This window comes from Corvus kubaryi, unplaced genomic scaffold (assembly GCF_017639235.1).
Source record: "Corvus kubaryi isolate FWS band 111438036 unplaced genomic scaffold, C.kubaryi_AGA036_p1.0 74, whole genome shotgun sequence".
NCBI classification, from domain to species: domain Eukaryota; kingdom Metazoa; phylum Chordata; class Aves; order Passeriformes; family Corvidae; genus Corvus; species Corvus kubaryi.
The window spans coordinates 17,570,643-17,592,676 of record NW_024582061.1 but is presented as its reverse complement, the minus strand read 5'-3'; the positions used below and the strand labels follow the sequence as shown (position 1 = coordinate 17,592,676).

General features: G+C 41.2%; 1 protein-coding gene across 6 annotated transcripts in view; it reads left to right on the top strand.

The window, feature by feature from the left end:
• The window catches only part of TCF20 (transcription factor 20), a 133,395-nt gene extending 113,280 nt beyond the window's left edge, over positions 1-20,115 (top strand). For 4 of the 6 annotated variants that reach the window (XM_042050415.1, XM_042050414.1, XM_042050410.1 and 1 more), the window contains 4 exons: positions 3,599-3,692; positions 10,304-10,353; positions 13,321-13,448; positions 17,977-20,115. In XM_042050415.1, the coding sequence (XP_041906349.1) occupies positions 3,599-3,692; positions 10,304-10,353; positions 13,321-13,404 (228 nt within the window). In that variant the 3' untranslated portion in view covers positions 13,405-13,448; positions 17,977-20,115. The remainder of the gene's footprint in view (positions 1-3,598; positions 3,693-10,303; positions 10,354-13,320; positions 13,449-17,976) is intronic. The other 2 variants (XM_042050411.1, XM_042050413.1) reach the window with 2 other exon arrangements.
• Positions 20,116-22,034: the final 1,919 nt, after the last annotated feature.

The window sequence follows — 22,034 nt, the reverse complement described above, 5'->3', positions numbered from 1 at the left end:
ACCGAGCAAAAGGAATTTCTCTTCCCAGGAGAGCTTGAGTGCTGTTTCCCTAGCTAAGAATGCTATAATTCCATTACAAGTGACAAGCAGGCTGCTACCATCTGGTGGCGAATGGCTGCAGGATGGTGGAGTTTGGGTGAAAATTTGCTTGTGGACCGAGAAAACAATTAGTGGTCATTATGCTGAATTCACACATTTCCTGTATGAAGTTCTGTGATTTTATTTTGGTTTTAGAATGTTTTCTAGTTGTAGTGTACATATTTTCTTCTTGTTTTGAACCATAAATGCGTGAGACAAGGGTTCTAACCAAAGCCACAGAAAGTATCAGCAGGAGCAGGGCATCTTTTTACCTTTTAAGGCACAGCAGCAATCTCTTGCAAAAGAAGACTGAGACTGTCCAGAAATTTCTTAAGCACTTTTTTTTCTGTGTTCATGGAAACACCTGGATGTATTTGGAAACCATGTGGCACTACATGATGATAGTTTCTTTCAAAGATAAGGTGATACACTCGTAAGTTGTTTTAGAACCATGCAGCTTAGTAGGGCGTCTGCTTTGTTCAGTCACTCAGGTGTGTCAAAAAGGAAGAACTCGAAAGAAAAGAGTAGTTATTGTCTATGTGGTTCCCTCTGCTTCCCTTGAAAGAAGCAGATGGTCGGGGGTCCCTGGAGGTAGAAGAAATGGGGCCATTAGACTGTCAGTGGCTTGTGAAAAGCAGAAGCATCTGCCAGAATGGAGACTTGTTCAGCAGCAGGGGAGCCAGCAGCAGCAGATGATCTCTGCCTTGAGCCGTCAGTGGCATAGTCGTCCACTGGGGAATTGTTATTGTGGGCGTGGCACAGGTAACCTTGGTAAAATCTCGTTGGTCTGCCAGACTAAAAAAGAGTGGCAATGAAGGCTTGATGCACGTGTACTGGCATCTTAACTACCCACTTCTACTGTCTGATCACTCCTAACTACAGACGATTTTAAAGCATTCCTTACCCATTCTCAGCTGAAAATTTGTCAAAATGCCCGTCATGTTTGTGCTGTGAGTTTCAGAATAGCAACATGAACCATGCTAGATGCAGCAAAGAATAAGTTCACAGAATAAATTAACTTTTGGAAAAGTATCAAAAATTTTGCTAGGGGTCTTGTCTTCTCTTGTATCATACAGCACAATCCTTTATGACATGCCTTTTTATTATTAAGAAATATTTTATACAGCTGCAGTTCAATCTCTGCTGCTGTAGTTCTTATGCTCTTATTGACTGCTCTGCACAGGACACAGTGTTCCACCGGAGAGTGACCTTCTGTTGCAACAGTGTGATGGTATGTAAAAGATGAGATAAAGTGAGGAGGGCAGAATGCCTCTGAGGAACAAGACTAGAAATTCATATCTGCATTCAAAAAGAATAGTCAATTTGGGTTCTGTCCTGTTAGAATAATTAATCCCAGTCAGCCACATCTAAAAGCAAGAATAAGTACACAGGTACAGAGCTCTATTTCAGAACTCCTCAAGCTGCACTTTGTGAGTACTTGGCATAGGTGAATCTGGGACTAGTGCCAGTACATAATATCCTTCTAGAGTTGACTTCAGAGCCAGGGAAAGACATTTTCTGTGGATGAAATTTGGTTTTACTCCCATGGGAGAGTGAATTGCATTGCAGTTTTGCTAGTGGGCCATACATTTTGGTGCACATTTCAGTATTGGTTTAGCCTTTTTTTTTAATCTTTGGAAACTTGCGTTCATGTTCTGACAGGCAATAATAAGCTGCTTGTGTGTCTCTTTCTAGGCCTCAGGGACACTTCCCTTGCATCATAAATACTGCAGTAGTTTGTCATGCTTAGAAGATAGACACGATTTAGGAAGCACTGAAGATCAGGCTCAGGATGCTTTGGCATACCCGAAAAGAGAAGGTGTTATTCAAAACTGCAGTTGTAGATGTCACGAGAACTGACGTCTCACAAGCTTTTCTGTTAGTTGCATCTGCTTTGATTTGAAGAGGGCCACCTGGTTTATGGCTGGAGCTAGTTTTGCTTTCATCTTCATTCAGGCATTTAAATACAAACTATAGTCATCTCTGCATAGCACAGAATAGTAGGAAGAGCAATAACTGTCATATATTCTCAGTGGGTTTGGAAATACTGTAATCAACCCCCTGTTTACTATGCAGAGTGAGGAACTTTGCTGTGGCTGTTAGCTTTGGCCACGTCTGTTCTGCAAATCTCCACTGCAGTGTGTGTGCTGGTCAGGGATTGAAGACATGTGCTCCAGGGGATGTGGCCATGTTGGCAAGCAAGCGTCACCGTATGGTGGAAAAGCCGTGCTCATGTCCGGTGCCAGGTGTGCTGCTGGCTCGAGCACAGCTGTTCCTGTGCAGTACAGGTGCAGCTCACTGGTAGCAGCAGTAGAGCACGTGTGGTTTGACACCAGCTTTTCCAGTAGCAGCAGTGATTTTAGATCATGTCATCATCTCTGTGTGCAGGCAGAGACCAAAGGCAACTTCTCACAGCCTGAATTCAAGGTGGACTGTACCAATTATACAAGGCTCTATTGTGGTGTTGGTTGTGTTTAACAGAATAAACAAAATTCCTGCGTTTATTAAGTATGACTCAAAAATGATGGCAGGTTCTCTCTTCGTTTTCTGGCAGTAGTTAATTCACTTTTTAGTTTTTAAATAGTAGCAATCTCTTATCATTTGGTGAATTCTACCATTCTTTTTATAAGGGAAAAATGTCAACCTGTCAGAAATCAGCTTTCATCAGAATCTTAGATTAGTTAACAAAAATCACTTGGTGTATACATTCGAGAGATAAAATGGCTGTCTGAATGAGATGTGCTCTAGAATTACTTCCTTAGGTCATTCCTTAAGTCATTCAGGATGAAGTAAATGGGTGAGAGACTTTCTGCTGATTGTCTGATATTATGGTCAAATACATAATTGACTAGTTGAGCTAATTGGATGAAAATTGAACATAGTCATCAGATGAGTCTGAGCTACTTTGACAATAATTGTGTGAGCATCCTTGTTGCACTGCAAGTCATTTTTTTGGACGTACCATTTCTGTGATGATGAGGTGTTTTTCCATGATGGCATCTTCTCCTGCTCCAAATAAACCTTTTTGGATCACTTGCAAAATAATATCCAACTTGGCCTTGATCTGCCTCAACTGCTAGTGATAATGAAAATGACGTAACCAAATTACTTTTTTGGTGGTGTCTTCCTAAATCGTTATTTGTCATGCTAATTTTCCTTTTAAAGCTGCTGTAGATTCAAAAACACTCTTTTTCCTGCTGTTTTAATAGCAATGTCATTGTCAGGTACTGAAACATGGGCCAGTAAAACAGATTTAAGAAGTGTTTCAAGTTCTTTCTGAATGGCTGAACATTTGTATCTCTTGCCTGGTTAGCACAGCTGAAAAGTTTGTAGTTTGAAAGAGCTTATGTTGCTACCTTTTTGAAAGGCCTTTATTTGTATGGTGTGGAAAGATAGAGTTTAAAATGAATTGTCAAAAAATTTGTGCTGGAATGTGGTTGATAAAATTCCCCGGAAAATACAGGTTTTCAGAAAGATGACTGCAATCTTCATTGCTGTTCTTTCTTGGTTTCTCTTTCAGAAATGTTCCCATTGCCAGGAACCAGGAGCCACCTTAGGCTGCTACAACAAAGGCTGCTCCTTCCGATACCATTACCCATGTGCCATCGATGCAGGTAGGAACAAATGACAACTGTATTCCATAATTACTCAAGTCATATGACACTAAATAATTCTGGGGCACCTTGCAAAGTACTCCCTCTCAGGTTTTCTCTTACTGTGAGGGTAAAGTAATATAAATGGTGAGAAACGGCATGAGATGAACAGTACATTAACACGCTGGGACAAGATGGAGCTTGTAATGAAAAGGAATCTGCCTGAAAGGGCAGAAGAAGCCTGGTTTGGGGGAATGTAGCTCAGTGACTGAAATTTGGCTGTAGTGTGAGAACTGATCATTCTTTTCTTGCCAAAAATAGAAAGCCTTTGCTAAAAGGATGTAAGTAAGCAGAAAGAGGTTTCTTCTTTCAGGGTTACACTCCTATGGGTAGTCCTAGTAATGATTTCAAGTGTTTGTGTTTGTAGAACCATCAATACCACTTGCAGCACAACCGTCCCTCTCCCTCCTAAGAAGCAGTTCAGCCAGTCTCTTGAGTAGGTCTAATTTTCATCGTTAGACAAGCTAATTGTTTGGATGATACTATTTCCAGCTATGAGCTGGGCTTGTGAGTTTGGTGGGTTTTGTGCAATAGTGACAGTTTTTCATGGAGATAAACTTGATTCTTGGATTAAAAAAATCCAACATCAAAGTAAATAATACCCCACTATTCCAGTTCCCTGTAACTCACTTCTCGTGTCATACAAGACTTCGTCTGATAACAAGCAGGAAGGGATTCAAGATTACAACCCTTGCCTGGCAAATAATTGCAAGCTTCCTGTTTGTTCTTCCACAGCAACCCACTTGTTCACCACCCATTTTCTGCCATTTTCCAAATGTTAGAGTATTTGAAGTACGAATACCCATTTCTGAATGACTGCTTTGCACCTCTCACTGTGAAGTCCCACCCTGTTGGAGATCTGCATTTTATTCCAATAGGAATGTTCTTACTAAATGAATATTGCAGTGGAATACTAGTAGTAGTACCACAGTACTATTAACAGGAATCCTTGACTTTACATGAAAGAAAGATTATTCAGGTTGCAAAAATCGCATACTCAAAAGAATACCAGAAGTAAGGGTGTCCATGTAAGTGTAATTTTGGCCTTTTATGAATGTATCTTATAAGATAATAATCACCTAATTAAAGGCTGGTATCTCTTTCCATAAGGCCGTACCTCACCCTGTAGGATGGAAGGGTACTCATTCATGAACATGTGTTGTCCTTGCTGGATTTGTGTCATACTTACTGCAAATGATTCCTTCTCGGTTCTGAAAGTAGAACTGGGAAATTTTCTATGATGTTCATCTCTGTTACGCCAGCGATTTTCAAGAACATTAATAAACTTGGTTCTGTGCAGTGTGTTTGAGATGTGCAATCATCAATCAGTTTCTTATTCATCTTGTGTTTAGTATTTGTTTCTGGTTTGTGACCTGCCTTTTTCAGTACCATAAAAAAACCAAAATAAATTATAGCGAATGTTCCCAGTAGTTTGCGGGCTTAATTTAAATTCTTGTTTTACTAGATGCAGTATGTAGCATTTTCTGGGTTCTAAATACATATATAAAAATTCAGATACTATCCTTTTTCTTCAGATATAGTAACTCTACTCCACTTCAGCAAATGTAGGATCCTCCAAAATGAGAAATATACTGAACAATCATGACTGATTCCCAAGAGCAGTTCTGTGTCATGCATGGAAGAGGCAGCGCCATGTACAAAAACGAGGATATAATCATACTATTTAGTCCATTTTAGACATAATATATCTACTATATAATATGTAGAACTGGGCTAGATTAAATTTGGCTTTTTTTCACTTTTGTCTTGACTTTGCAACCTGTGAGTTTTTTTAGAGTAGCTTTTTGTGTTCAAGTTCCAAGGCTATGCTTACTTCATTTTCTTTTAATTTTGTTATGAGACATCACGTTGTCATGTGGCCATCTGTCGGAGTGCACAATTCCAAGCTAATTTCCCTCCTTTGAGTAATACAGCAGTAATAAACTGCAGGAGCTGCATGGAGATGGGATACTTGGACTGTGAGTTTCACAAACATATTTAAAAAATAGCGGAGGAGTTGGTAAGACTGGTGAGTCTCTGGTTTCACTCCAGGAAGAGTATGGTTGAGTGAGAACAAAAGACTTCATTGGGGTTTTTTTTAATACATTTTCCTATCTGTTTCTTCATCTGTCTGATATGTTCTCCACTCTGGCTTCTCATACCAGTCACAGGCCTTTTATCTAGTTGGTCTCAGGCTTCTCTTTACAAATTTCTTATTCCAGTCTCTTTGTAAAACCTAATTCCTCCTAGCTCTTTCTGACTTTTCCTTTGTCCAGTTTTATAGCTCTCACTCTGGCTTCTTCCCCTCTGCTCTTACTTCACCTCCTCCTCTCCTTTCTTGCTCCTTGTCACACCTCACCCCGCTAGTCCTGGTTTGTTCTCATATGTTGTCCTTTATATTCTTTGTTTCACCTTTCTGTGCCTTATTCCAATCAGTTCTTAGTCTTAGCCTCCTGCTGGCACTCATCCTTAATTCCCTGCTCCTGACTTCAAGTAGCACTGGTCTCCCTCCTGCTAGCCTCCATTCTTTATCATGCTTGCCTTTCTCAGTACTGTTTTCACTTCTGCCTGCTGGACTAGTGCTTCCCATTTTGCAGTTTTGAAATGGTCACTTTCTTCTTTTGGGTTGCTTGAGCCTTAGAAATGTCCCCTGACAGCTTCACTGCTTTTGGGTCTGGTGCCTGAATCTGAGGGCAGAGGTTCATTTACAGGAAAGGCCTGCTCACCCCCAAGCAGAAGTATATTTTGTGGAATTTTTAAAAGTACCTAGCTCCTAAAATCTAAGAAGCCTCTTCTGAGGATGTGCACATGAAAATCCCCATATCATCTCTCAAGGAGTTATATTTGCAGGTTTCGTGGTAGCTGGCAAGGGCGTGCCTTAGCTAAAATCCCAGTCCTACTGAAAATCAGGATATTGTAGAGCTTTTCAGAGAAAAATTCCTGGGATGTTTAACATGGGCAGAATAACTTTTTTCCAAGAAAGAGTTTTAAGGAAATCGTTGGGCTGCTTTAGCTGAAGTTTTCAACCAAAACAAATAAAAGAGCCCCGGCTTGAAGTAGATTCTCAGCATTCAAAATTTCAGCCTGATGATGTGACAGTAAAAGACCTTGTTTGCAGTTGGTTTTATCTCTGGGTGTAATCAAGCTGTCTTAATCTATAGACACTCTTCCAATAAATCTGTGTAAAAGAAATAAGGAAGCTATATGGCATAAGACCTGATTTTCATTTATGCCCAAGCAGAAAGCGTAGGCTTCCTTGAGAAACAAATCAACATTATTTTCTCTTTGCTCAGCCTGCTGTCTGCCTATAAACCCTTTTTATTGGTTTTGCAGTTCTAGTGTCTTTCTGTAGTGAAACTGTACAGGTGCTTCTCAGCTTCCTTGAGCTCAGTGGTAGTTCCATTTTGAAGTCAACTATCCTGCTTTGAACAATGGTGCCACCTTGCTTTATTTAGAATCTGTCACAGATCTGTTCTTAATCCTCAGAAGTTTGTGTTAACATTGACAATGGCTTTCAGGCTTTTGGAATATGTATGACTGGTTTTGTATCTAAACAAAATAAAGCCAAACAGAAAACACTTGCTAGAGTGTTTTTTAGGGTATGTTGAGTCACACACACTTGGTGTTTGTCTGAATTCCTGGTAGTGACCATGCCTTAGTTGAGATGAAGTACCCATGTTGTATTCCGAAGCAGTTGCAGTGTGAGCTGAAGCATTTCTGCCTTTGCATCTGTGTGGATTAGAAGCCAGTCCCCTGTCCATTACTGTGCCTCATGTGAAAGGCAGTACGTTTTTGGGAAAGGGCTGGAGGCTGGAATATGTCAAGCAGCTTCAGTTCCTTGCAGCACTGAAGGCAGCCCTGGGGTGTGACCTGGGCTCTGGCTTCTGCGCTGATGGGCGATGTCCAATCCCACCCTGGCGAGGAGCTGGGCTTTGCCCCGCTGTTGCTAATTGAGTGCTGTGCAAGGCACGTGGCTTCACAAGTTGCCAGTTTGTACATATGGATGCTTTTATATAGCCTAATTCAGCCTGTCTTTCAATCTCCTTTCATAGAAAATAATCTTGGGCAACATAGGGTGCAAGAGAGCTGACCATTTCTTACCCATTTACATAAAAATCGCAATCAGTAGTGCCACTTAAATAATTTTTGTATGGAAGTGACTGTGGTTAACCTTGTCTGTATTTGGCTTTCGTCTGTCCAAATTTATGAAGAGCCTCTGATGTCTCAAGACAACTTAGTCCTAGGGATGTCTCCATGGAAACAGGATCTTTGTTTTCTGAAATTTTATATCCTCTCCCTCTGCTTGTTCTTCCCCACCTGGAGTCAGATCCTGATGGTTGCAGCACACTTGTCCCTACAACATATATTGCAGGCCGTTCCACTTACAGAAGATTTTTGACTGTAAATTAGGAAAAGATTAACAGCAAAATAAAATGAATTTTCAGAGAGCAGAAATCCTGTGTCTTCACGAGTGTCATTAAAGATGAGTAACAGGCAGAACACGGAGGGTGAGACAAAAGTATGAAGCTTACAGAAGAATAATTGCTTCTATTAAAAGTGTTTTAGGTTTTCCCTGACTACTTTATGGAAAAAAATCTGTAGAAACAAGGACAAGTCTCAATTCTTTTCCCTTTCTGCCACAATGAGCTGATCATAGCTCTGTGTCTGCTGACTTCATGACAAATCGTAATCTGTTATATAAAATACTTGGAACTGCTAACAAAAATCCAGGCCAGCTTTGTAATGATGAACAATTTCTGCCTTATTGGTATTCAGCTGATTTTCTACAGTGTGCTGATGACATTTTTCATAGTAGTCTTTCAACAGAAATTAAAAAAAATTGCTATTAATTGCATCTGCTGTTAGTATTTGCAACAAAAATGCTGACCATAGTAAGAAACCAAGCTCCATACATGGATCAGGCATGGAGTACAAGGTTTCTGGCACTTCTTCCTGATCCTTGTACAATCTTCCTTTCTGATGTACTAGCTAAAGAACTGCATTCATTACCAATGTTGGGTTTCCAAGAAAGAAGAAAACTCCATCCTGTTCTAACATACTGTGTATGTTTTTGATGATTGCTCTGTATATTTTTGATGATTGCTATATTATGCAGTGATAATTCATGCTGTAGTCTAAATGTACAATTCCTGCCCTTATAATGAGAAAACATTTTATTTATTTCCTGTGATTTGCTAATGCTGCATTTGAAATTACCTGTGGCAGGATTAAGGGTTTTACTCCCCTTTGCTAAAAATCTCTCAAGTAACTTAGCCTATTGCATGCTGTTTCCCTTTGATTCAGGCCAGAGGCATTCATGTTGAAACATAAGCATTCCGTAGCAGGGGGATGCTCTGCCAAAGCTTGGGTATCTAGAAAGCTTTTCCCTCAAGCTTTAGTTCCAGTCTCCTGCTGTCTGCTAAACTCTTCCAGCAGATTGAAACAGCAGGTAGCACTGGTTATGCTACATACTTAAGAGCGTTTTAAATTAGCACATCTTAGTTACCACTGCATTTCTCTACTTGCAAGCTCTTGGGGTATGTTGGAGCAGGCAGAGGGTCATAAGCACCTCACTGAATTCTCCCGCAGCGTTGGTCAGTTGTGCTGAGGTGGTGATGGGTGCTTGGTCCTGCTGATGAGGTGATGGTCTTGGGTCAGTCTCCTATGCAAGAGGCAACTGGAACAGAGCAATGTCAGGCATTGGGCAGGCTGAGAGGTGACCCTGCAGTTCAGGGTGCCCAGGGGAGGCAGCTGAGTGCTCTGAGGGGAGTGCTGCTCTTTCCCGTGGCTGAAGTTCCAGGAGCTTCCGACTTGCATCCCTTAGAGGCGTAGTCTGGGAGGGGGGATACGAGGAGAAGCAATCCGTACTCCGGAAGTGCTGCTAAATAAGTGCTCTTCAAATGGCAGTATTGCTTAATTTGTTCCTAAATAAGCAGTTCCACATAGGTGCCCCACTTTACATAATAGGTTTAAATAATTAACTAAACCATCTTTTAGATCATAGATTCATGGAAGCAAATCTAAGAGCAGCATGAGTGACCTAATTATTAGACATAGTGTCACAGTGTAAACTGATCTCTAGGATTTGGGATTGCAAATAAACTGTGTATACCCATACCCAGAGACACACACCCTTTCTTCCCCTGATGCTGGCAGGGCCTTGGGGTAAGGGTGAAAGACAGTGTTTGTACTGTGAAAAGCAGGGATTGTCTGTTCAGATTGGATGAATGTGTCTGTCTTCCTTGGGCTAAAGCAAGGAAGGCTGGAATTGCTGAAGGGGGTTGGGATACAGGATTTGTAGACTTGCTGTTGTGATTCTTACTGCATACAGAGCATCCCCGGAAAACCAGGGTTGCTTCTTAATCCAGGCAGCATTGTCACTTGGAGTGTTCAGTAATTTTGTTTGCTAAAACTTTGGGGGTGGAAGGGATGAACCTGCTAATAACAAAGTATTCCTATAAGAGATCTTTGAATGAAAAATATATACCGGTGAGGCAAGATTAATACATGATGTGTTATTCAAGTTGGTTTTCATTTAAAAAATAATACATTGCTGTCTTCTCTTCCTTTAGATTGTTTACTAAACGAAGAGAATTTCTCAGTGAGGTGCCCCAAGCACAAGGTAAGAATCCTCTCCTGGATTAGAGCTGTTGGGTTTTTTTTGCTGCCCTCTTCTGGTTTCTAAATTTGGGTTAGTAATTTTATACCTGGATAATGTCTGTAGTCAGAGATGCTTTTAGTTGAATTATTCTGTGATATATGCTTGTGGTATATTCTGGGGGCAAACATCAACTCAAGAAGAATACTGAGTTTAAGAAGATAAAATTTTTGTCCCATCTGCTTAGTGCTTCTTTAGATCCTTGATGACTCTTCCGAAAGCTCAGTTTCATTTCCTGAATTCTGTGATAGAATCAGTATGTTGCTCCCTGGTCCTGTTTGAATGTTGCACTGAACTGTTGGGTTTTCTCCTTGGATTTACTGAGGATACAAGGAAGAAGAAAAATGACTTTATGGAAAAGTTCTCCTGGTTTTTGGAAACACCTCGTTCTAGTTTACCAGTAGTAACTGGACTGAGTCCAACCACTCAGCCTTCAGTGGATCTGTGGGGTTTTTTCTGTACATCTTTGGTTCATCAAAAGACCCCTACACTGCTTCTGCCCAGGGTCTGGGCATCCTTAATTAATTGTCCCCGGAGCCTACACAGTGGTGCAAAGAGCTGTCTGTATGGAAAGAGGAGACAAGGTAGACAATACATACTCTCTTGTAGCCATAAGTAATAGGATACCCCTCCCAGCCCTCAAGGGACGATACATCCCTGAGAGGTTGTGGATACCAGTCTTCCAGTTCTAAATGCTCAGAAAGTATCCAGAAAAACAACAGTTCTTGTTGCCAGTTGAATACAACAGGAATTGTGCAAGAGTTTGAATAGCTTGTGCTGAAAAGGAAATTATAATAGGGAAGAATTGTGTTGCTTTCTAGCAGGGATTAGTCTCCATCTAGTTCTTGTCTGCAGATCCCTGCCTAGCATTAGACTGACATCTGGTGGTCTTTTGTCTTCACAGATTATTCTTAATCTGTCTTTTGTAAACATACAGGAATTAGCCTCATGTTCCCTTCTGGATGTTCTACCACAAAATGATGTATTTATACACACGTATTTTAAATGCGCTGGAAGATTCAGTGCGCATTCAGGCTCTTATCCAAAGAATTAGCCTACTTTTCATCATAAAAAAGAAAATAAATTGTTCTGCACAACTGTGGAATAATGTTGACAATGTACAGCAAGCTTAAAGTAATGCATTAATGCTACAAGAACTTACAGATCTTGCCAAACAAACGGGAAGGATGAGCTCCCCTTACTGTGGAATGTAACTGCCTAAGTGCCACCCTCTGCTCAACTTTGGATACTTGACTAAAGATAATTGGGACATGTCTTGGTTTCAGATGGGATGGTTATTTTCTTCCTGGTACTTAGTTGTCAGCTGGGGTTAAACCATGACAGAAAGTTATGTATTTAAAGGCTGTTTTATTTTTACTGCCTGTTGCATTCTGGGGAAACATAGTGTTACGTAGATGGCTTGGGTCACTGCTGCTGTATGTGAACACTTGTAGTGATGTGCTCAAACCATGAAAGGAAGTAACTGGTTTAGATTCAGACAAAGAATCCAGCCTTCCAGAGAAAATTCTGAGAAGCACATGGATTTCTGAAGTAGTCTTGGGGGATGGAGGGGGAAAACTACCAATTAAGTTCATAAAGGTACTTCATGGGGCAATAAAATTTTGAATCCTGTTCAGAACTATCCCACTGCAGATCACTTTCTTCGTTATGTCGAAAACAGAAATTCAACACCAGCAGCGTTTCTTTGACACTGAAGTTTGTTGACTTTTGCTTAGTAAAGACACAAATAATTTGTTTGAAGCCAGGCAGAGTTTTCTTTGCTTTCTTTCTCTGCCTCACCATGTGTTTCACTAATCACTGCCAGTTTGTTCCAAATCCTTCTGCAGGGCAGAATATAGGCTCACTCTGCTCCTTCCATTGTAGTGGCTGGAAAGGGGAATTCCAGTCAGTGACGATGCAGGAACAGGAAGGCTGAAAACCATTGCTCTAGAGTGATTGGAGAAAAAATTGTATCAATTTTTTGCATGATATGAGTATGAGCAACTGAGAGGAAGAAAGACTTTAAATTAGTCGGTTGAAAGCGATGCTTTTAGGTAACACCAGCTTAGCACTATTAGCAAATTAGTAACTGTCTCATAGCTCACTGTGCTGTTCTGCAGCTAATGGGTGGAAGAGCTAACTTTATAAATCTCCAGCAGTACGTCCCCCAGTACAGGGCCTCTTAACCTTTGGCAGTCTGTGCCTCACACCGGTAAATACACTTCATCACAGTAAGTGGCTCCTGGAGAGCAAAGGTGCTTCTTGCCTCATTAACTGTGCTTGACACTTAAGGCATAAGCAAGCTAAGTCCAGAGGGACTGGTCCTGCCTTTCCATGTGCTCCCCAGTGAGCTTTTCCATTTCCTTCTGTCAGGATTGATGCTTCAACCATCCATGTCCTGAATGTGCTACTTATGCAAAATATCAGCTTTTATCACAGGGAAAATGCTGTCTGAAAACTAATCATCTTTTGAAGGGTTCCTCTCACAGATCTAACCGGCTCTGTCTGCATCACAGCAAGTGAGGTTGCAACACACACCCAGTGAGGATGCTGAGCCGTGGAGCAGCTATAAAGGGGATGGGATACCTCACCTTTTGGTGGCTCAGCCATCTTAGTTTGTCTTAAGCCATCTGTTCAGGCAATTCTGAAGTGGTACTTCTCAGCTTGTTCTACCTTTTTGTGTTAAATTCTGTGTTTCTTAAAATTAACCAGGCTTTCATATCTCAAACTCTTTACTTTTGTGGAATTACCTGCTTTTGTCTTGGGGAAAACTCTGTCTGAAAAATCTGTTTCTGGTTCCGATACTGACTTCTCTCTCTCTCTCTCTCTCTCTCTCTCACTCACTCTCTGTATGTTCACTTTCCCTACCCCTGCCTTCTGTTTCTCCCTCATTTTCTTTTTCCTCCTCTGTTTGGCTTGCTGGTTCGTCAGCCCCTCCTTCCTTGCTCTCTTCCCTCCTTGCAGAACAAGATGGTGAAAGGCAGCCTCAGCACAGAGCAGTCGGAGCGGGGGTGAGGGGGGAAGTGTACTCCTGGGAATGGATATAAAAGCAAGCACAGGTGAGTTGGGGAGAATTTCCAGTTTCCACCTGCTGCCTTCTGTGGCTCCTTACATCTAGTGCCTTCCCCATTTCTGTGAGAAATCAAGGTGCTTTTGTGTACAATCAGAAAATTTGTAGTATTTTTTTTTTCTCTGCTACCATCCTGTTCAGTTTTTTGTATTTCTGCAGCAGTTCTTTTTGTTAAGCAGTGAAAGGCAAAGCTTGTTAGCTGTTACAACTGCCTGATTATTCTCTCAGCTAAACCAGTGGCAGAAATCTCCTTTTGTATCACATCCATAATGATCTGAAGTGTTTTTTCTGTGAGTCTCAGGGTAGTTAATAGTAAGCTTCTGTATAAATAAATTCATCAAATTCTATATATAAGCAGTAATTAATAATATTGGTGAGTTCAGGATTATTGTAATCTAGGATTCCCCTGTTTTCTGGAAACGTAGATAGATACCTGGATAAGTAAATTAGTCTTAGCAGAAGCCCACTGTGTTTCTTTTAGCCCAGCTTTTTCCTCTATTTTGCAAACAGACATGGGGTATAGAAGGTAGAAGTGTATCCAGAAGTGGTCACAATTTCGTAACTTTGTAATGTGCCCCAAGTTCCTTGCTGCACTTCCTTCATGCCTCCTCTGTTGTGTAGGCCCAGCATTCATACAGCCATGTGTGAACTTGGTGGGGAATTCAGTTTGTCTGAAACAGCTTTTTGTCATGTCAGCATCAGAGCCAGGTCATTTTCCTAACCTGGTTCAGCATGTGGCTGGGAAAATACATTGGCACAAGGATGGAGTAGTGCTGAGGTGGGACTTAGCACGCAAGGAATGGGATGAGGTTGGGATTTGTTTCTTATTCAATTGCAAGTGCATTGCAGTTCAAAGGCAACAGGGTGGATTAAAATGAAATAAGTGTTGGTTTCAAATTAATACTTGTTGGCACCCTTCCCATGAAGCTGCAGCCCAAGAAGGTCTCTTGCCTTCATTTCACTACTGTGCTGGTTTGGGCAAATTTGGAAATATATCCTCTGATAAAAGGCAGGTTACAAGCAGCCCTCCCCCACCAGGTTCAGGAAAAAAGAATTTTCCTCGAAAGAAAGTGAAAGAGATAAAAACTATTTATTTAACAAATACACAGGAAAAGGATGATAATGCCAAATAATAAAACCTCTTGCTCTGCTGAGAGAAACCTGGGAAAATTTCAGAGTCCTTCCGTAGTGTCTCTCTTCCCCTCCTTGGAGCTGGGACGGGGTGGTGGGCCCACTTCCAGGGCCAAGGCCTCAGTGGAAATTCCTCCCGATGTATTCTGATGTTGAAACCGTCCAGCAGAGAAGAAGGGAAAAAATCGGAGTCCCAGGAAAACAAAGTTCAACTCTCCATCTCTCTCCAGAGAAAAAGAAAGCCGAAAGCTGGCTGGAAAGAAAGCAAGCCGGGTGCTTCCTCGCGCTCCTCTCGCTGCTGCAGAACGCAGAGAGAGTTTTATATGTATCTCTGTGTGTCCTTGAAACATGAAAACAAACTGCAAAACTGCTTTGAAAGTTTTGGTCGGGTTTTTTTTCTCTTCTCAGGCTCAGTTTAAAGGCATAGAAAGGCACAAAATTAATTTCTGGGCATAGGGCAGCGGTATGGGATATACATCATAAAGTCACCCCAAGACAACTACTCAGTTGCATTTCTTACTCAAGCTAGTTGCTTCTCTGTCTTTTACTTCCAATCATGCAGGTGAAGTTGCTCTTTCATGTCAGTTCTTGGAGCTGCTGATGATAATCCCCTTCCCTCACTGCTGTTCCCTTGCTTCCCTGGCACCTCCCCTACATTAAAATCTTTCCTGTTTTTCAAGTAAAGTAGTTGTGAAGTGCTTTTAATGGTGTTTTGTGTGAAGGATGAGAGATTAATTGGAAAATTGTGCGGTTTTAGTGCAGTAGCAGAAGACAGGTAGTGTCCCATATAAACACTTTTTGTAGACTGACTGCTGACTTGGTTTAGCTCTGCTGTGTTCTGTGATTTTTCATTTTTAATAGCATTCGTTCTTGGCTTTGGAGTGTTGTTTTAACAGTTACCATGCAAACAGTATTTAACAGTATTCAGTGTTTGAGTAGCTTTCTCCTTCCATGGTAAAGGTCACTGGGATTCCTTTAATCTTTTCCCTTTTCCTTAAAGTGTAACAGGCAATGTAATTCAGAACGCTTCTAAAGCAGGATGCGAGTCCCACAGCCAAGGTGCCTCTTACGGCTGTTTAATGCTGGGGAAGTCTGGTGATTTTTGGGCCATTCCTTTAAGGTACTGGTGAACATTACTGTGTCCCAGAGACCTTTACACAACTTTGTTCTCTGCATTATTTTCCAGTGCTAGCTCTTTTTTTATATATCATAGGAATGTATTGACTTAAGACGTTGAAGGCTGTGGAATCTCTGCTCTGTATTCACTGTATACTCTAGACATCTCTCTAAGGTATCATTTCTTTCCAAATCCACTTTTGCCTCAAGTAGTTCTTAACAGAAAGTCCTATTTAGCCACCCCCTTTTGATGTTCAGAATGTCTTAAAAATTAAGTTCTCCAGCCTGATTTTGCACTCCAAAACAGAAACTATGCAAATCTAAAAGATCCAAGTATAACAAAAAATTAATATTTTTTGTTGTATTACTGTGGTAATTAAAGGACTTTAGGGGAATTCTGTAGCAGTCCAGGTAGTACTGGAACTGCCCTTCTGCTGGGCAGAAGATACAGAAGATCTTAGTGTAAGATACAATGGATACTCAATTGTGAGATTATTGGGCTGTTCTAGTCCTGGTTCACTCCTAGGTCTAGCAATTTAAGAAAAATCCTGCATGTTGGATAACATCCAGGCAAGTCAGTGTATTCTGTCTTTGTTGCTTCTCTCTCCCTGAGCCAGTTGCCTCCAGAACATTTGGATCAAGTCCAGATTTGGAGAGTGACTGTGAGAGCGAGTCTGGTGCTCTGGATCTTGTCCAGGAACGAGGCAGGACTCTCTCTCAGTGTGTTGAGCTTGTTTCTTCCCTGAGCCAGTGCCTAATGCTCTGGACCAGTTCCAGGCATGGGCAAGCTGCAGTTGTACAAGAGCCAGAGACAGCAACACGGCCTTGACACTCCTTCAGCGAGGGCTCTCAGTTGCACAGTAATGAAACCACAAAGGGCAACTGCCTGAACTGTCTAGGAACCTCCCCCTTTCCTCTTCAGCTGGAGCTCCACGGCGTTGCCCGTCTGGTTTTTGTGCGTACTCGCCTGACTCTTTACTTACTCTCAGCCTGGCACCCCTGGATGGGGGAGATTTGCAGCCAAGAGTTGGGCTTGCTGGGATGTAATCTAGTTGGTGTGCTGATGATCACAGCAGCGTTGACTTCTGTATCACACTTAGTTAGTGTTCCTGGAGTTTAATTGCCAGCTATGAACGAACATGGGTGTTACTTTGCTCCCAGGCACACCTCTCATTCCGTTAACTGCTTTCCATATGTATCACTTATGTTGCAAGTTTTTTTCCTTTTCCCAAGCTCACTAGCTGGTAGGAAGGGATTTATCTAAGTCATATCAAAGAAAGTAACCTTATTAAATAAATAAATTGCTGCTGGGCTCACTTGTGTTATGGGAGAAGGGAAGAAAGGAATACATTATTTCAAGCTTTGCTTTCTCTCTGTGCAGATTAAGAATGAGAACCATAACCTAGAGAAATTAAATTTTAACTTGTAGTTTCTCTTTTAAACTGAGCCTCCATCAACTTAGCAGACTCCTGAAGTTCATTTTCTCACTTCAGAGAATTTCTGGACAGGGGGAACATGTGCCAAGTACTTGGACATGTCCACATTTGTCTTGGAAGACATCACAAGCTTGGACCTTCCATGAACTGTCTCTACCACCATAATATGACAATTAGATCAAAAAAGCAGTAGAAAGAAATATCACCTGCCCTCCAATTAGTTAAACCACAGCTTTACCTTTAGCTGGTGAAATCTGGCCATTTCCCAAATGTTGATCCTGTGGCTGGACTGCAGTAATTTTGATACTGCAAGTATCAAAGATACAGTAAGTTTGACTATCTGCTGCATATTCACTGGAAACCACTGTTGGATGGTAGTAGTGTGACCTGTAGGAAAACATTTGGATGCAGTCCCTCACAGCATCCCAGGAGCTGTCACCATGTTGGGATGTGCTTGGCCCCTCTGTTTCCCATTCTCGTGGTCAATGTGAGGAGTGGACTTGAGGTGAGTGAGATCCTGCCTGGCTGCTGAAGGTAGAAGTTCTGTAAGAGTGCCATTGTGATATGGATCATCCTGTCATCCCAGACCTCCTCCAGAACTGGGCTTATTTAATTTTTTTTTTGCTGGTTGTTGAACTAAGACTTTTTATCACATGGATTAGCTTTTATGAACTACTCAGCGTTGTGTATATTCATTTTCAGTCCACAAAACTAAAGAGCTCTTGGTGTTGCTGCTGGGGTAGGCTGCTGAGTGGGTTTGTCCAAAGCCTGAGGGACCTGTTTGCAGACGGAGGGAAGGAACCATTCCAATATTATTTTGACTTTGTTTTTCAGGTTAGGCTGTTGAGATAAAAAGCGGTGGACATTCGTGACTGAATGGAATCTCTCCCACTGTGCAGCCATGCCCCCTCTCGACGTGCCTGCCAATGCCAGCACTTCCTTCATAAATTCTTACATCACACTCAAGACTGATGACATCACAGAATCTGACCAAGGAGTCTGAACCAGCTGTTTCCATGGACACAATCTCCATAGTGACAGTGGGGAGGGGAGGGGGAAAAAGGAAACAGGTGGGGGGAATTAAAGAGGGAGGGATAAATATATATATATATAAAGATCTATTTTTTAGTCTTGAAAGACTTTGTTTTAAATGAAAGGTGCGCTATATCCCTTTTGATGCTTTTGATTAAAATTTTAAAAACCCCATATAAATTAAAAAAGAAACCTATAGCTAAAGTAAATATTAAATTCAAAATTAAAGCAAGGCATGTGGAGCCTAACATTTTGTGGGAAAGAAGAGCAAAACTGGGAGTACTCCAAATAGGACTTGTCTCTGTTCCTCTTGCTTTCTTTCTCACAATATCTGATGAAATTCAATTTTAAAAGGCAAATAAAATACTGAGAAATTGTTTGTAAGGCATGGGAGGAAGGCTTGGATGGTTGCAGGTGATGGGGTGACAGTACTTGTGTCTGAGGGGTAGGGAGGTTTCCATTTTTGAGAAACACTATTAACAGTGTAAGCTTGACCAACATCTGCAGACTCTTGGGTCATGAGACACATGAGATAAGAGGTGACTGCTGCTTGCTAGGTCCCGTACACCTTGTTGGTGTGGGAACAACTGTACCACACAGGGGAAGGGAGTATCTGCCCTGTGTGACAACAATGTAACCCCCAGATCATTCCAAGAAGCTGCCTTCAGTTTGGAAGGCAGGAGAGAGGAAGACCTGGTTTACCTGCCAGATTGAGGAACGGAAGGAAGTCTGAATGTTGGTGGAGTCAGTGTATCTTCAAACTGATTGGAGTAAATCCACTTGGTTTTTTTTTTTTCATTTTATGATTTTGCTTTTCCTAAGAAAGGAAGAGGGAATGTCAGTGTAACAGCCTACACTATATGGTTCTTTGGGGTTGTTCTTTTTTTTTCTTTTTTTCTTTTTTTTTTTTTTTGGTAAATTATGTAATTTTAAAACATTTGGGTTTAAGGAACAACAACAAAAAAATCATATTTTTTTCTTGTTAAGGCCTTAAGAAAGGGGTTAGTGCATCTTTCAGGGGTCACTCTGCCATGGGAATAAAAATAGCTGTTTCACAAACAGTTTTATATAAAAAAAGCTTAAAAAAACCAAAAAAACTAATAAACTTCATTTTAACCTTGTCTCCTTTTGTTTTGTGCGAACTTGATTTGTTTAAAAGGACAGAGACAGTACTATCTGCTGCTTTTTGGTTTCTTTGCCTTCATCGGTTCTGCCTTCAGTGATGACCTTCTGAACTGGCCCAGCAAGAGGAAGACCACAAAGGCTTTGAAAAACTAAAGCTTAGGATTTGTTTGATGTTCAGAGTTAACGAGCCAATGACTGGATGAATTTTCTGTTCGTGTGAGTTGGTGGTATTTCACCGGGTCACTGACTTCTTTCACTCATAGGATGGTAGCATATCCTAGAGATGTCAAACAGCGTGGTGTTTACTGGGAAGTCACTAGAGATAGGGATCTAACCGGCATGACATGGATAAGAAAAATGGGGTTGATATTGTGGGGAGGGAAGAACTATTTTAAAAGTTATGTACTGGATGCTTGCTCAGCTACTCACATTTTGGAGTATTCAGCACATAAAAATAAAATCTATGATAGCTCATATTAAGATATCTATTTTAACTCTATTTTTAAAAGATCGATTTAAAGATTTGGGAGATAATTTGGCAGTTATTTATTTCTAGAAGTTGCTACTCTCACTCATAAATATTTGGAAAGAAAGGGCAGCCTTCTGCTTACTCCTTTCCCAGTAGCAGCTACTGAAGTTAGTATGTCCTTTACATTAAGAAATAGACCTGTTGTGATAAATGTCACTAATGTGTCATGAATTGGTGCTGAAAATATTTAACTGCTGGTGTAGTCAGAAAAAAGTCATTTTTAGCATAGTTAATGTGATTGAGTAAATGACTTCTTTTCAACTGAATAAAAATGTTTCTTTTTTTCACAGTGTCTGTTCTATTCTACCTGTTCTAAAAGAAAAAGTTACTGTTTTTGCATTGATTTTATGTTGGTGAAGAGTCAACTTTGTCTGTAGCACTGTGACAGCAGAACAGTGTGTGCTGGAACTGCTGAATTTGACACTTTCACTTTTGGCCCTTCAGGGTGGTGTCACAGCAGAGGCAGAAGGTTTTTGGGTAGCTGGGAGGGAGCCTTGGAGGTGTTGCATGTGGGAGCTTGTGGCAAGTATGGAGATTCAATATTTCCTTCTGCACTGTGGTTGGAAAGTAGTGGGCGTTGTTTAGGGCAAATAAAGAAATGGTACCACAGTCGACTTCACAGGAAGTATTTCTCAGTGGGAAATGCTTAAAATCCTTCAACTCAGCTGTGGCTTAACCCTCCCAAGTGCTGTGGTCAGAGGTGAGGGGGTGCTCTCCAGTAGAGGGGGATTGTGCTTGGTGGCAAAGGCTTTACAGAAACCAGAGTTGTCGTGATTCTAAAACCGAGCCAGGAGGAACTTAAACAATGTGTAGTGGCTTCCTGGGAGAACTTGGAAATGATCCAGAAGAATCATAAAATCCTGTTGGAAGTAAAAATTTCTTTTGGCTGAGAAAATGCAAAGTGCTGAGTGGATTTTGAAAGCTGTTGTACAAAACATTTACCTGCTCCATCCTGCAAAAGCAATTAACAGCTTGACATCGTGGATACCCCAAACTGGAAAAAAGTTTGAAAGTCTTGGCTAATTTAGAATTTGTGGAGCAGAAATGACCTGCAGCAGAACCTTAAAAGAGACTGTGTATAGATGAGAATGAGGGGTCTGGCACCCACTTGGGAATTACCTGTTTGGATGAGGAATGAACTAACGAGAGTTTGGATAAGGCAGCTCATTTTCAAAGTGTTTCTTCGTGCTGTCTGACTCTCATCGGGACCTCTTGAAAGAGACACCAATGTGCTGGCAATTGAATGTGATCGTTTAGCAGCATTTCCAGGCTAACCAGTGTGAGTCAGCGCTGCTGAACAGGGTCAAAGGAAAAGGTGTTTTCCCATCAAGGATATGCAATGGATCCATCATGATAAGGATGTTTGTTGATATGATAAGGACAAAGAGAGTCCTGCAGCTGGTGGAGGCCTGGGATGCATACAGAGCAGATCTTGATACCAGGAGCTGCCCATCGATGCATTTGTCATGTATTTATTGCATGTGAAATCCATGCTTGGAAATCCAAGGCACAGATCACTGTGGATCATGCAGCACAGGAGAAAGCCATCTCAGCTGCCACTGCAGAAGGCAGTGGCCAACCTCACTAATCTGTACCACAGAGGTATGAGAGGGAATTTTACTTGGGGTTGTGACGTTCTTGAACCTTTTGAATTGCTTAGAGCAAGACAAACTGGTGATGTTTAATAGTATTGAAATAAAAAACATTCAGGGGTTCAGGGTGCAGCATCTGCTGAAGAACGGTGCACATCTAGTTCATGGAGTGTAGCTAATGGCAAGCTGAAGAAATACATTTTTGGTGGACATGCATTTAAAAAACCAAAAGTTTGTTGAGATATGGGCAGTTGAATGGCAGCTTTGGTATTTTGACTATTTAATGTGCAGTAATGTACATAAAAATATGTTAGGAAAGATAATACCTTGAACTGGCATAGTTACGGGGGGAACATTTGGGGGCTGACTTGGATATAAACTTTCTAAATTATCAGCCTGTTAACTGTGTTATTACGTCAGGAATTACCTCTGCTGTACTGAGTGCAGTGGGTGTCCTGGACATGGTAGAAATACTCAGTAGAGGGGCACAGCATTGGTTTGTCTGATCTAGTCCCTGACTTACCAGAATGACTGAAAGAAGCAGTCCTCTATCTCAAAATGTAGAAAATTAAGTGTAAATATCCTACTTTTGGAAGTGGAACAGGGTATCTACA